Source organism: Patiria miniata, unplaced genomic scaffold (assembly GCF_015706575.1).
Source record: "Patiria miniata isolate m_02_andy unplaced genomic scaffold, ASM1570657v1 HiC_scaffold_2, whole genome shotgun sequence".
Classification (NCBI taxonomy): domain Eukaryota; kingdom Metazoa; phylum Echinodermata; class Asteroidea; order Valvatida; family Asterinidae; genus Patiria; species Patiria miniata.
Genome location: NW_024037058.1, coordinates 10,330,476 through 10,346,893, shown reverse-complemented (window position 1 = coordinate 10,346,893; position 16,418 = coordinate 10,330,476). Strand labels below are relative to the sequence as shown.

The following is a 16,418-nucleotide window of genomic DNA, read 5'->3' as shown; positions in this document are numbered from 1 at the left end:
GTAGAAAAATCTTTCGAGAATGCCCCCCCCCCCTCCCCCGCAGTGGTTCAATTAAATAAGAAAACACCAGCAAGGAAGTATTGTTGAAGACTTCCTTGCTCTTTTGTCAGAGCATGCAAGTCAGTCCTTAAACCTACACCGCTAATCAAAAGCCACAACTTTGCTCATTTCAACCTTTTTTCAACACCCCACTTATAACCATGGAGGTACCCAGCAGGTTGGCTTTACAGTACGAACGGTCCGCCACAAAAGATCACCGGACCATTGACCCGAGCCACTATTAGATTGAAAAGCAGAGGCTTGTTCGGTTGTAATCTTCAAACGCCCCCGCCGATTCCTACACCCAACAAAGGTAATTCACCCTGTAAAAAAACCCTGTCAGAAGGGATCAGTGTACACTAGTCTCAAAGGGCTGGATTGGGGTTGGATTCGCCGGCCACAATGACTCGTTCACACCCCTTTAAGAGGCTACCTGGGATAGCTTTAATTAAATTTGATGTTTTGGGACTCCCGAGTTTATCCTTTTGAGGTCAGGCCGCTTCTTGTCCGAGCTGGAGTCTAATTCGCTGGTCCTGGGGGTCCTCGGGGTTTTTTGGTTTCTGGTTGGATTGGAGAAAATCGCACCACATTTCTGTCTTCAATTTGAATGGAGGGTTCTTCAGTAATTTTGGGTGGTAATTATGGAGTTGAAAAGTTAGTCATCAGCTCGTGGATCTCAGCGAAGCCTTGTAAAGTCGGCATCCCCTTTCTAGAAAATTGAGGTTTGTTGTAATTTATAACAACCGTACACGCAACGTGGTAAGTTCGGGCAAACAGACACGTACATTATTATAAAATGTGTTCCTAATTAAATGATTAGAGAGCTTTCTGTAATACTAGTACGAGAAGTATAAGTTTCTGGACAGTTAGAGCATGCTTATAGAGGAAGCTGACTACCCGAATAAAATGGAAAAAGATTAAGAAAGTACATGTATACACCCTTAAGAGGATGGCAAAAAAATGGGGAAAATGATCGATACATTCCCACATGATCTTCCACACCAAAACAGGTGTAACAAACAGAGATAGTGTAGCGGTTAGCCCAAACTCCCTAGATTAGAACTGTTTCTAATAGCTCCTATGCCTCTATGATCTCAACTTTACAGGACAATCACTACCCGGTGTTCCTCCATGGTAGGTCATAGACGTATCCTTGTAATAAGACATGACAGGGAGTACTCCTCCAACAATTAAGGATTAGCAAATCATCCATTATCTGGCCCATCCTCTCATCTTACCCCAAGGAGGTAATCTTCAGACCGCCTTTTCAGCAGACATATCTTGATACCATTTACCCAGTGGCAACTAACCACACACCATTGCCCGCGGAAGAAATGGGTCGGGAAAAAAAAGCTGCTGTCGGGCGGCCTGCATGCAACACACGCAGGGTCAATGAAAGAAAGAAAGAAAAGTCATGAATATTAAGTAAGCGGGACTCTTTGATCGTGATAATAGACCAATGGGGTGGCGGTGTCATGATCTGTCCTCGTCACTCCTCCGTTATGCTCTTCGTAAGCCGGCGAATTACACCGTACACTTGTAACAACCAACTCGGAGAAAGGGCCACGTTGAAATTTTTTTTTTGCCAAATCAGGAATAGTTTGCACCTCACTGCGAGGATCTCCAGTGTTCCCGAAGGGTTGACTCGACCATCTTTTAAAAATCTCGAGATTTATTTTGTGTTCTTTCTCTCTGGAAATATCTGAAGTCTGGGATTAAATTGAGATGCGGGAGAGGCGGTGTGTTCATCAACTGGCCGTCTGCGGTCTCCTGCTCTTTATGATGCCTTCTCAAGTGTTATCGACGTGGTGGTAAGTTGGATAATTTCTGGTCAACTTTGTGGTAACAGCCATAATGTTCACCGTGTTTTTAGGCATGCGAGTCCATGCTGCAGTCTTACACACAAAAATATAAGATATTCTCGTGTGACTGTGAGAACATACCTATTGCATACTGTCTCCATCTGTATTTTGAAATGAAATCTTTTTCTCACACTTGTTACAAAGAACCGTGAATAGTTAACACGAAAATGAAGACAGTGCACTGTAGGATAAAACTTAGACATGTTAAAAGCTATCAAACTTCACCAACACGATGTGGTACACCACAATCAATTTATCAAACAATAAATGACAATTTTTATGCCTTGTTGGCCACGACAAACTAAATTAGATCACGGATCGGTTATTTTTTTCTGTAATACGCCCATGATCAACGCTCATCCAACCACATTTCGATGACAATATTTCATATTAATAACTACTGGAATGGTGTGATTACGGTAAAGCAATTATTGAGTAAATTTGTTTGTCCCCATTTTAGAATGGAATTGCGTTTTCGGTATCAGAAACTGGATTGCATTCTTTAACTTGAATCCGTAGTCCGATTTGACTGGAAAGAAGTTAAACTGGCACGAATCTGATTGCTGTGGAGTTTGACTGTTACAATCAAATTTTCCTTCTGAAATTACAGGAAGACAGGTCCAATTAAAACTTCCGAAGTTTAAATTGTATCTATCTGGACAGATAGCTCAAGATATTGTGGCAATATTACCCCCCCCCCCTTCACCTAGACCCCACACAGAGAGCAAGCAATATTTGGCAGCGATCCGGTTTAGCGTCTCAAGTGGTTTGTACCGCACGTAGGAGGGCTAGCCTTTGTTGGACGAGAGGAATTTGCCAAGTTAATCTGCTGTATCGTTGTACTTGTGGTTTTTCTTTTACACGATGATGGACACGATGATTGATTTCTGTTGCAAACCGCGACACTTGTGTTCTAGTTTATAAGTTTTCATGCTTAGGTTCTGTCTTGGTCCAACTGTTTGTGTGTACTTGTTTTTGTTTCTGTTTTGTGTTTGTTCGTTCAAGGCATCTAGCCACAAGCCTAGGCTTCCAAAAATGCCTCCATACCTATTTATATTTTTGCCTTTTCACCTTTTTGACAAACTCCATTTATTGATTTATGTACTATCGTGTATTCTATGCTTTTATTTCTCATTTTGGTATGGAAATATATGAGTTTGAATTGAATTTAATTGAAAATCAACATCGGTGTCGTAACAAAAAAGAAATTCAGATTTTTTAGAAGCTCTGATTGCCAGCTTTTTTATTTCATCGCCGATTTTTCACGATGTTATTGCTTTCATGTGTGACTCGATAATCGGCACTTTATGCTCAAGCTTTTCACAACCTTGAACTTTTTTCTGATTTTTTTTTATAGAAAAGTATGTAATGTATACCTGCAGACTCGTAATGAAAAAGAAACATCTTCATAGCTTTAAGTTTAACAAAACAAACGTTAAGCTTGTTAGATATGGTTTTAGCTTGATGTGATTGTGTGATCATTCAAAAACTAATAAAATTGGTAATGGAGGGCAGACAATTATACATGTTATTAATAAGGGAATAAAATAATGTGTGCTTGGGTGGTGTTGAACACTGTGTTTAAGACTGGTTGGAGTCTGGATGTCTTTAATTACCCGAGCCGAATGAATGGGTTAATTGTCTTAGGTATTTATGAATATCACTTCATTTCGTGTTCAAAAAAAGGTAGAATTTGTATCCAGGACGGTCATGTCAAAATGACTTTACATCGTTATGAATATGAAACTCGCCACCATCGCCCCCTCGTGAAGACAGTGGCGATTTTGGTACACATACTTATTTTCATTTTCACATTTTTTTGTCGACAACCACAAGGGCAAGTGCGACTTACGGTGGTGACTACGTAAAAAATGAAGAATGACGTGATATTAAAGACAAAGAAGTAATCAATATTTCACTTCAACTGAATTTTTTTTTAAAGAAAATAGGGAAAAAAGGATTCTGGCAAAGATTATACAATGAGATAGTACAACGGAATACAATCACAAATAGGACCTTTTACTTTAGCTTCATAAGTTAAACCTCATTGGGAGACGTGGATATAGGGAGACATGTGGAATTAGGGAGACATCTCAATGTCTCCCTAATGCCTCAGCCCCTATTTAGAGGCAACATTTTACCGCCATAAATAGGCTAGATCGATTGCTCGTAGTCCAACAAGTAAAAATACCAAAATTCGTGGGGTAGAATAAGGAAAAGTTGAGCTTAGGGTCATTTAAGTTGAAAAAACCTTTTTTCTCAAGTCCATGGGAATGTCTCCCTATACAAATGACCCATTATCGGTAGTTATTATCATGACATTTTCCCCCTCACGCTAGGTTCATCAGTCAACTCAGTGCGGTGGGCACCCGCATCATGTGCGACAACATCCCGGGGTTGGTGGGCAAGCAGCGAGACCTGTGCCGTAACTACCCAGACGTGATGGTCAGCATCGGCCGGGGTGCGAGGGAGGGAGTCAAGGAGTGCCAGTACCAATTCCGCAGCGGCCGCTGGAACTGCAGCACCATGGACAGGGACACGTCCGTCTTCGGAAAGGTCATGTTGAAAAGTGAGTGCTTTTATGTAGCTTCGAGATTAAAACCCTGAAAACTGAGCTCACTTGATGTTCTTAAAACGAGACTAGGCTTGCCTTGTCGAGATGGACCCGAACGTCTCAGTTTAGGACAGTAAAGTCACAGTATTGGTACCCACTCATGATTCAGTCAATGAGCGACTCGTTCCGTGACCCAGTCTCTCAGTCAGTCAGCGACTCAGTCAGTCAGCAGCACGCTGCCCCCTTGTGTCCAGCATGCAAAAACTTGTCACATTTGGCTGACAAATTTGCACCCGGAAAGTGTAGTCAGATGGGTGAAATTTGGATCATTTCATTCACAATTGTACCTGTTTGTTGGATCGCACCCCATCCAGCTACATATGTTCGCGCCTATACAGGGTGAGTAAAAAAAAAAGGAAACCCAACTGGCAGGATCATTTTTTTAAAATGAAGTTCTGCATGTAGCGCTTTCAAAATCTAGGATATGAAAGCCCATTAATAAGCTTTCTTTTAGAACAAGAATTATTCAAATCACTCATGTATTTAAATTACGGGATTTTAAACACAACTAACGTTTTAAAGTTGTGTTAACGGATCGAAAAAGGGTAAGTGTTCTTTCAGCAAAAAAACCCAAACAATTCAAATAGGGATGTAGGCCCTAGGTGAATTGGTTTCGTCTTGCTGAAAGAACACTTACCTTTTTTGTGATCCGTGGACAGAACTTTCAAACGGTGTTGTGTTTATATCCCGTGACGTCAAAAGTATAAGAGTGATTTGAATGAAGTTCTTATACTAAAAGAAAGCTTATTAATTGGGCTTTCATATCCTAGATTTTGAAAGTGCTACATGCAGATCTTCATTACAAAAAAAATAGTCCTGCTGTTTGGGTTTCCTTTTTTTTTTACTCACCCTGTATCTCTGTATTTTTCTTTTTCCGCAAAGCATAATGCACAATGTTAGTTACCTTGTTCTCAGTTGCATAGGTCGTCACATTAAACCAGACGGAAACCCCTTTCAATTTTAAAATTTCCGGAGTATTTTACAAATGATATTCTCTCATGGTGGTTTTACTCATCTTAATTTTGGGTCACAAGCTGGATGTTTGAATTCTGTCGCCCAAAAACACTCACTTAGTTCAGCAGGTGTCAACCTTGGAGTTTCCCCGTACTGCGTGGGTCTCCGGACCGCCACAGCTCGGGGCTACAACAAGGTGAACTCATCGTGATGTCCAACAAAAGCCGCGGAAGATGAGCCGAAAATTACTGTTTGTTCGCCGCAAATTGAACCCCTTTGGAGAATCGTGAGGATGAGGATGATTCCTTTTGACTTTTGTGGAACATCCTGCCAGGGCATCATGAGCCAATAGACTTTTCTTTCTGTCGGTACGTCTGGAGTTGTTTTTTGGGTCTGACTCGCGAAAGGAAAGAAGAAACAACAACACCACAAAGTATGCTAATTATTATTCCAGTCTTTTGTTGGCCCGGAATGGAACACCTGTGGTTGATGTAATTTTTGTCATAATGCCGGGGATCAGTGACGCACCTGACGAATGCCAGAGACCGGTCTGACTTGGCAGCAACATGGTCGATGATTCATCATTGTTCCCCGAATCATAGATCCTGGCCTCGAGTATGGAAGAGTAGTGCAGCGGTGCAGGCCGCAAACAACTTTCAGCTTTTAATTAAAGCGGTTGGTCCATACGGTTGAAAGGTACGATCGGAAACCCACAGGAAAAGAACAATTTCAAGTCTTATTGATGTTCACCCTGCTTCCGTGGGTTGCAGTAGTAAGAGGGACGGTGTGAATTTATTGTTCGCATGGTCTTAGCAAATCATAATTCAAATATTTTTTATAGTACTCCTCTTGCTGTAATACACCGTTTTCTCTCAAAGTCTAGCACGAGGGTGGCAATTTGGCCCCTTCTCAAACCTCAACTATTTCAGGGTCAAGTATACGGCCTGACCTCGGCCGGTTTCTGCCTCGGTGGTCGGTTGCAGACATATCCTAAAATATTGCCCTTCCATCCTCCCTAAATCGTCCGGATTACACAAGTATCAGTTTCTCTCTTTGTTGCGGGGCGCCACACACCGAAGGGAATTCTACGGGAAATGTCACTGTCGCGGATGTTTTCTTGAGAGTTGCCGACTCGGTCCAGCCCTCAATATTTAGTCAGACATAAACGGGGATTTGGCCCGATGACAGAGATCTCGTAATAGTTTTTCACCGTCATCAGTGGGCCGGGTGCAACTGCAGGCCTCCTTCCTCTAATGGAGGGAGGAGGCCACGCGGACACCCGCTTGGGAGAAGGGACTACAATTTGGTAATCTCGCAGTTGAAATCCGATTTGAGTGAGATTTAAGGGAATTCGGGGGTAATTCTCCCAGTAGGAGAGTGATTGTGAAATAAAAGCATTGCACTGTTTTCATTTTGGCCACTGAGAAATTACAGTATCCGTACGTGCAACAAGAAATGGAGGGGAACATTTTTTGATAAAATGCCATGGGAAAACTGCTTAGTTTCCGCTTCAGATCATCAGAGAACTTCAAAGAACTTGGTGAAGCATTTCAATCATCGTAGATCGGAGCCCTGGGGGAAGACTTCTTCCATCATCAACTACAAGAATGGCAACAAACCACAAATGCATATTAAACAGCGGGTCCCTTTTTGTCGGATTTACGTTTGTTGACTTTAATCAAAAAAAGTGTAGCAACCCCCGTTTTAAGGGCAAAACAGTTTTACAATGGGTTTCCTCCACAACGTGAGAATGAAACACAAAATACACCACGGGACATTGGGAACGGAAGTTTGTGTTGGGCCTGCGGCACTTTATTCTTTGTGGAAAAGTTGATACAGTAAACTTCGCTCGTACCCCCCGCCCTGCAAACAGGACGCTGGGATACTCTGATGAGCTTCACAGAATCTTGTGAAGGAAGTGGCCTATGACCTATGTATAAAGCATATGGCTGCAGCTGTTGAAGTCCGCAGTTAGACAATGTGCGCAAATGTTATCCGAAAACTTCCCATAGAAATATGCACATTCCATTCCGGATGTGATTCTGTTTCATTGCTGACCATGTGGACACAATTTTGAGCGTCGCATAATACAAATATAATTCCCATGGCATTTTATCAATAATACAATCCGACCGTTCGTGAATCGAAACGGAGCCTGAGCAAGTGACGGGAATTGTAAATTTACAACACAGATAAGTCTTACAGAATTTCCTACATTATTACGCTTTTCAACAAAAACAAAACATATATAAACTGGAATAAAAGAGTAATTAATCAATCTTAACGGCCGTTTCAAACCTTGCAGAGTCATGACCTTGATGACGCGCAGGTCACAGGTGACGCAAAATCCAACCAATCAGAGCGTGAATTCATCAGAGTATCCCAGCGTCCTGTTTGCAGGGCGGGGGGTACGAGCGAAACAGTAAACGTGCAAAGAAAAAAAAGGTTGATGTAGCTAAGCAAGAAACATGCTTTGCGTGCACTATGTTGTGATGGGTTTGTAGACCTAAGGCCCAAACTGTAAAACTCCCTTAAAGGAACCATGACATGAATTTTGCTTGGGAACATATTTTGTGCAACTTTCTCCTCATGTATGAAAACTATTTAACATCCTTTGCTGGTAAATCTTATTGAAAAGTGCACTTCTTTAATCATCTGAAAATTGTCCATGCTTTCCCGGACAAATGAGGACGATGTTGCTGCGATGTCATTTCAGGAAGACAATGTTAAGTTTAGGGGTTTTCTGTTCAAATTGCGAACCCAACATTTGCGCATTGAAAACATAATGTGAGAAAACGTTGCTTTTTGGCTTACTGTCATGAACTGAAAGTGAAACAACAACGAGCCACCAAAGAAAAGAAAGAAAGGCACCAAAATGCCCTTAAAAATGGCAAAAGGAAACTTTAAATTGTATTCTGTTTGTTGGACATTCTACTTTTCCTGTATCTCCACATTCCACCATATCCCAAGGACATGGTTACATGTACTCTCATGCTAGTTACCTTCCTTGCCAAATTGTTTAAAATATACCACACAAAAAAAAGAATGCAAGAATGTTTCTCCAAATCGGTGGGTGGAGGCTGTTATTCCTAATCTCCGCCAAAAGGGTTCAAATCTTTTACAGACCACCTCAATTTTTTCGGTTTGCCTTAAATTGGACTGTGAATGAAGATAGGTAAAACGGTCCGTGTTCTGCTGGTAATGTCGCCCGTGGCGGCAGGGGGCCGGTCAACGGGCCGGCCCGGTAGTGTAATTACCCGGAGCGGGTTTCAACGAAGATTAGTTTAATTGTAGGTAATCAGGCGGAAAATGGGAGAATGCGAGGTCATGCACGGGACACAAAAGGGTTTACAAGCGGGTCGATACTTGTAGGTAGCGACCGATTCTTAGTCTTACCTTTGCAGTACAGAGGCTGCGAAATCATAACTCACCGGTGGAAACATGAAATCGCATGAAAAACACTCAGTTGTTCGTATTTTGTGAACATTGTTGCTTTTTTGGGATGTTCTTCCTGATTGACGTGATTCGTGGGCGTCGCCAGGATGGGGCGTTAAGGGGTGCTCCCCCCCCCCCTCCCTGAAAAAGAAAAGAAAAGTAACAAGGGAACCGAAAAGAGATGCGAAGTCATATTTGCTTTTAATTAAATACACATTTAACAAGATGGGCGTAGGCAGGGCTGTCAATTAGGGGTGGGGTTGGTAAATGTCCCCCGCCCACCCTTTGAAAAAAAATGATAAATTTAGAGTATGCTAGAGAACACCGCAGCAACTTCGTTAAGTTTGCCTTTTGGAATAGTCCTATGTGACATTTGGCACTAGTTGCCCTACATTTTTGTATTTGTGTGTGCATGGTGTATGTCAGCTTCAATCTAGAATTCTTGATTTCTTGTGGTTTCTTGATTTCTCCCAAGTATATTTTGGGGTTCGTGAAATTCTTTTTTTTAATGGCCTTTCTAACTGAGTAAACTTCACCCGACCCACTGCAGTGAGATACTCAGGGCACACCGGTACCACATGGGAAAAAAATAAGAAAAAATACTGTGGGGGGCCTTCTTTAACTTCCCATATAATGCTTGTATCGACAGAAAAAAATAACTCAGTATTCGTTGCCGTGGTTCAAAGTGTGAGAATCTATTTAGAGACTCAGTACATCTGATGAAAACGGTCTTGAAAAGGAAGGAATTCCACTTGAGCCATTCCTCAATCGATCCGAACCGGAGATGGGCGGGCAGGCCATACCGTCACAACACGCCAGCGACACCGGCTGCTCGCACGGATTCGACCCGCTCAGTATGTTTGATTTGCCGTTGTCCTTAATGACTATTGGTATAATCGGATAATTAATAATTCAGCCGACATCGCGACAGTGTTGACACAGCATAACACGTTATATTGTATGGGCTGGGTTGCTTTGACCATGTATCCAGCCATGAATGGGGGAGTACAAGCCTGGAATGGTAAAGGCATGAGTCATTGTACATGTACATGGGTCTGAGAATTTCAAACTGTACCTTTTGCAGTTTGAAATATCTTCGGTATGTAAGTTTAACAAATCCGTTACTACTACTTAAAACGGACCACGAGACCATGTTTGAACCATGTCCACAGTGTAGCTTTTGAAATAATTCATATCAGATATTTACCTTTAAACCCTTGCTTTCTAACATGCGCATTTGGTAATAGCAAGGAGATTTGAATTGAAGCCATTCCAATTAAGAAAAATCAACGAAAACGATGGGTTTATTGCGTTTTAGTGTCACGATCTATTTTTGGTATAAGTAGGATCATGGATTGTGTTTTCCTATATCGTCATGGTAGAATTACATTTCCTTTGAAAATTCCCCCTGCCATACGAAATTATAGTTCAGTTGATATCCGTGTTAAGATAGCTAACATCTTATCAGCAGCTCATTAGACGGTTTAATGACGTCACTCCATGAATGTTTACATTCAATCAAAGTGTCCTTTGGCGGGAGCTATATAATGTTTATACATAAATGTATTTGATAAGTTGAAATACAGTCTGCCAATGTAGTTCTTCAAGCACTCACACGTGTCAGTATCGTGGAGGTATAAACCAAATTAGCCATATCATATCCAATGTCCACACCTTCAAGCAATGAATGGCGGCTTCTTCCTCGCAACTGGGCCCGCCCCAAGCGCCGGGAGAAGATACCACCGTTTGCTTACGTGTGAATGTTTCGCCGTGTGCTCGTAACGTTACGGGTGGCCGCTAGCGAGGTCTTAGTGGTTTGTTGATCCAGCTTGGCCGATCACCGCGGATGGAGGACAGCGTCGTAAGATGTTCCCCGCCCCGTCAAAACACAACATGGCAAGACATTTTGCAGTGCGGTTGTGCTCTGACTCTTAAGCATTATCTCTCATTTCTATCTTCGGATTCGTTTATGACCTTGATACCATTCAAAAATTGGTACCAGATTATTAAAGGCTCCTTAGATGTGGTTTCGCGGCACCATAAGACTCGAATGTGATTCCTGTATGTAGCAAGCGACCGATATTGAGGCATCTCTTTCATCACCAGATCCAGCTTTTTGTGTGAGCCAAAACCATATGCAGGCCTTTAAAAAAGATTCGGACCAAATTAAAAGGTTCCCCGACGGAGTACATGGCTTCACTCCATATTAGATGTGATGATCCTAATATACATGTACGTGTAGCGCCCATTATGTGAGTCGGAAAGCCAAGACCTATTTGGCTTCGGAGCCTGAAGCCAAAGACGTACATTCGCTTTACCCGAGGTTTGAGAAACACCCTTGTCACGTTACAACACCGCACAAATCCCTGATATCAATATACAGTATTTCCCCTAAAAAAAGTGTCAACATTGAAATAACAACAAAACCAAGAAGTACATTTTTAAACTTTTAATTGTGTAGATACTCCTATAATCCTTGGCCTCAACCCAATGAGTTTTATATAGGCCTAATTTCCCTCACGCCTCACAGCACAACAAACAAAGCCCAATAATGCATATGGTAACTGCTTAACGATGAACGGCAAAATTCTTAATTTATTTTTATTGTAATAGCATTACACAGTCTCATACCTGCTAACGTTTCTCTTTCAACCTTTTAAGAAAGTGATTTTTATTAACACATCTTATTTGCCTACTTATTTCTATTTATTTTATTTTTTTCAGTGTATTTTTGCATTTTTAAAAAAAAAATTGTTTTCCTTACTGTTGAATGTTATTTTATCCTACTGTAAATCAAACATTTTTAGTCATTTGACTTTTTGTTTGGCGTTTTTAATGAAATAAACCGCAAATGAATGCATGAATGAATGAACGAATGAACCACATTTCTGGACACTGTTTCCAAATTCCTTGCCTATAAAAAATGTAATTGCTGTGTTATGTAAGCTATTCAAAGTCCTTCATGTTATGAAAAAGGGCTGCAACATTTTCCTGGCAATCGGTCATTATTTGCCCTTGAGCATTAAACTGAGATCTTGCCAAAACTTGCCTGAGATCTAAACAAAAACTAGTCAAAACAAAAACTAGTACATTTTTCATTGCTATGCGGTGAAGTGACTTACTCTAAAAGGAAGTAGTTCTGAGAAGAAAAAGAGTTGTTTTCCCGACTCTTCGGTCGGTATTCTTTGACCGTCATCATCAGGAGGAAAGCTCCGAGGTATAAGTTCCCCTGTTTCTCAGAATCAACATGCACTCTATGACGATATGAACATAATAATAGAAACATGATTTCAGAACCCGCTTTTTTGTCCGCAGATAACTGTCAGAAAATACATACAGGTCCCTAAATGACGGTCAGAGCATACTGAATGCGACCATCGAGTCCACACACCTCGGTTTCTCAAAACCACCTCATTATTAGAGCTAGTCACTTTTCGCAGTTGTGTTATCGACTATAATAAGCATCTCAATTATGTTTCATTCACGTTCCAGAAGCCAGCAGGGAGGCTGCCTTCGTCTACGCCATCTCCTCAGCCGGCGTGGTGCACGAGATCACCCGGTCCTGCAGCAAAGGGGAGCTCCTGGACTGCGCCTGCGACCCGTCCAAGAAGGGCTCCAGCCGGGACGAGCACGGCGAGTTCGACTGGGGAGGCTGCAGCGATAACGTCAAGTTCGCCCACGACTTCGCCCGGCAGTTCGTGGACTCTCGGGAACGGAAGGACCGAGACCCGAGAGCGTTGATGAACCTTCACAACAACAGGGCGGGACGGAGGGTATTTATTTATTTCTTGTTTAACTAGGTATAGCCAATTCATGGGGCCCAGTATAAAGAGAAGACAAAGTGAAGAAACTACAGTTTTAGCGATGGGAGGAAAACCACAGACGAATATACTGAGAAAATCTATGGAATCAAGGAGGGGCTGAAAATCCCAATACACATGAGGAGCGGGGCAGGAATCGAACCCAGGTCACAGCGGTGGAAGGCGAGAAAAGAACCTCTACGCCAACCTAACTTCCCGAACCAGTATAGGTCCTTACAGCGCCCAACCTCTTCCTCTCTAAAAAGAAGAAACCAGTTTTGACTAGAAAACGGTTGAATTTTTCTCAGGCTGGTCGTGGAAAGTGGGCTCTTTGTGAGAGGAGGACTTTTTTTTAAAATTAATGGCCAACATCCATTCAAATATTTTTTCAGTCATGTCTCGCACTTAATCAAAATATTCCACATCAGCAAACCAATGAATAATGATTCGGTGAGGGTTAGCAATAGTCACCAACAAAATTGTTGTGTGTTTTTTTATTACAAATAAAAATGTTGTTACTGAGTCAATTACTAATCTGATCAAAACAGTGGATGAACTATGTTAAAGGAAGAGCTCGTGATTTGTCCATAGATTCTTTGTCAAAGTTCGATCGGATAACTTTTAACTTGACTTGAAACGTGATGACTTGTTATTGCCTTCGATATTGTTTTTGCCCTTTATAGAACTAACTTCAAACGCTCTCGGTAATGTCCAAAGGCATGCGAGAAAACAAATCACTAGCTAAAGCTATTAGGTGGGGCTCGAACCAACGACCTTCTGCAAACGTCGGAAGTATTACCATGTACAACATCTTTCCATGCAGATGTCGTACCATGACTTGTGATGACTTTTGGTTGTTTTATACACACATTTGATCATGCTGGTTTGTGTATGCTCATCCCATCAATTCCAGGCAGTGATGAAGAACATGAAGTTGGAGTGCAAGTGCCACGGCGTCAGCGGGTCCTGCTCCATCCGCACCTGCTGGAAGGCCATGCAGGACTTCCGAGAGGTGGGCGACTACTTACGGGCCAAGTACGACGAGGCCTCAGAGGTGACCATGGGACAGGACGGCACGGGACTCAGCGTGACCAGGAACCACCGCAGACCCAACCGGGCCAACCTGGTGTACTTCGAGCAGTCGCCGGACTACTGCAAGAGGGATCCTGAAACAGGTAGGCTGCTGCACTTGTGGTTGATTCGGCATAGATAAGGAGGCGAGATGTTTGAACTTCTGGGAGTCTGCAAAACAAGCAACAAGAGACGCGCAATATACCGTTTTTCCATGCATGATCCATGCACCCATGGGATGCTTAGTTGGTGGGTGACTGCTCTATGTTTCGACACCCCTATGTTCCGACACCCCTATGTTCCGACTACCCGCACATTAGATTGTGTTACTCCCGGTTAGGGTTAGGGATAGGAATATGAGCAGTTGGAACATAGGGTTGTCGGAACATTGGTGTGTCGGAACATAGGTGTGTAACACTTGATGGGATACCCACTCTATAACAGGCAACTCCGGATCGATTTTTTTCCAGGGAGGGTATCAATTTGGAACCCTGTTTCTAAACACCGATACCGTCCATAAACATGGACTAAGACATAGGCTACTACGTGTCAAAAAAAACATGTCCTACTTTTGATCCTAAATAGCCCTGTTGCTTACAAATTAAATGAAATCAAAGTTTCAGATCCCTTGGTGGTGCGGTCGGTTGGTCTGTCTATCTGTCTGTCTGTCTGTCCCCGAAAATTGACCAAAGAATGGTGTGCCATAATTATGTGCCATCGGCGTCGCATTTTTCGGCATCGCATTTTTAAACTCTGGCAGGGTTCATTTTGATCGATTTCATGCCAGACTTCTTGCAACGCGGCCAGAGCTTATTGTGCACTTGCACTTGCGCTGTACAACATCTTCCTCGAACAAGGTGGACGCCATTTTGTGTAGTGGTTGGACGGTTTCCAGAAGGAGGAAATGTCCCCAAAAGGTGGGCGGGGTGCAATGTTTAAGCTCTGGCAGAAGCATCTACATGTCACTTGGTGGTCGGTCGGTCGGTCGGTCGGTCGGATGGTCTGTCTGTTATGTTTGTCCCGAAAATTAATCATAAATATGGTGTTCCATAATATGTGCCGTCGGCGTCGCATTTTTCGTCTGAGCTTACTGTGCATTCGTACTTGGTTATTTTTGTTAATATGTATGACAACATTTGATTTATGAGCCGCTCATTAGGAGGACTCAGGTTCGGATTTTTCGGACTAGGACTCGGACAGGAGGACTCGGATGTTGTAGTCTCGACTACAACACTGAAACTAAGACCAGTCATGTTTACTCCAGCAAGAACCAGAAATGATGATGTCATTCACTTTGTAATTACTAAACGTTCAAGTTCTCTTCTGCTCCCTTTAACTTTTAACAGGCTCCCTGGGCACGGCAGGCCGAGTTTGCAACAAGACTTCCCAGGGTCCAGACAGCTGTGACGTCATGTGCTGTGGGCGGGGCTACAACACCATGCGTGTCCAGCGCACCAGCCAATGCGAGTGCAAGTTCCACTGGTGCTGCTTCGTTCGCTGCAGCGAGTGCACCGAGACAGTCGACCAACACACCTGCAAAGGAGAGGCAAGCGTGGTAGGCATCTTGGCTGATGATGGTCTGGTGTCTACCCAAACCCTGCAAGATGGCAGCGAGGCACCCACGGCGGCCGAGGTGACCACTAAACCTAGGAGGCAGGGAACTAGACCATCAAAGAGGCGGGACAGGAAACGCAGACGCGGCGGAGATGACCAATCAAGAAGCAGAGAAACACCTGTTGTGGGCAATGAGCCGGTCATTCATAGTTCAGTAACAGCTCCTATATAAACTTCAATCGCAGTATTAAAACTTCGGGGAAGACTATTCAGGCAACGGCCCCCTTTATTTTTAGGCGTCATTTTTTATGGTGCATGCTGCCCTTTGTGCTCTGTAAATAGTGTACAAATATATATATTATTATAAGCAACTGAGTATTTTGTTGATAATTCTATTAATGTTTGAATTAAAATTACAACATTGGCGATTGTTGACACTTTCATTTGGGAGCTAGGATTTTGTACAATAAGTTGGGGATGTTGCAGTTGGTGGTGTGGACATGTTTGCTTGCCCTATGCATAGTCGGTTCAAGTAGGGACAGAAGATTTGTAGTCCTATCGATCATTGTGTAGTTCACGACTCGAGTTTGACTGAATTACCACTCGAACATCCCTGTAGAATATCACATCAATACCACTTGCATATCAAGCGAATATTAACTGCAGTCCCTACACTACAGACGAACCGTGTATGTTTGTGAAAAGCTGGGAGTGCGGCCTGACGCGGGAGAGTTTCACGGCTGCAGCTTTTGGGTGCCGTTGAAGCAGTGCGACAATCCGTCAAAAGCCATCGAAAGAAAAACCGCCCACTTAAAGGGAATATACATCATTGGCTTTTGCTGTAATTTTCAGAAATGAACTATTTAAGGGGTTAGTATAATAGATCAAATATTGTTACACTCACCTGTTTGAAGTTTTGTGTTCGAAAATGCTGGAAAAACCAAGAAAAACAAAACTGTTCAAGCAGTCTGGTTCCCCGACTCCACTAAATATAAAATGGATCAATTTACAGATGCCAGAAAATTGTAAGGTAAGGGTACCAGTCTAGCTGGCCTGCATCCGTTCATGAACATGTAACCAATAGCAAAC

At 42.6% G+C, this 16,418-nt stretch overlaps 1 protein-coding gene across 1 annotated transcript; it reads left to right on the top strand.

Moving 5' to 3' along the window:
• The first annotated feature begins 1,521 nt into the window (after nt 1–1,521).
• On the top strand, nt 1,522–16,210 carry LOC119726472 (protein Wnt-2b-A-like). The gene is made up of 5 exons (XM_038198175.1): nt 1,522–1,850; nt 4,241–4,470; nt 12,397–12,677; nt 13,618–13,879; nt 15,122–16,210. The coding sequence occupies exons 1-5, from the start codon at nt 1,765–1,767 to the stop codon at nt 15,559–15,561; spliced, it is 1,299 nt and encodes a 432-aa protein (XP_038054103.1). The 5' UTR covers nt 1,522–1,764; the 3' UTR covers nt 15,562–16,210.
• Nucleotides 16,211–16,418: the final 208 nt, after the last annotated feature.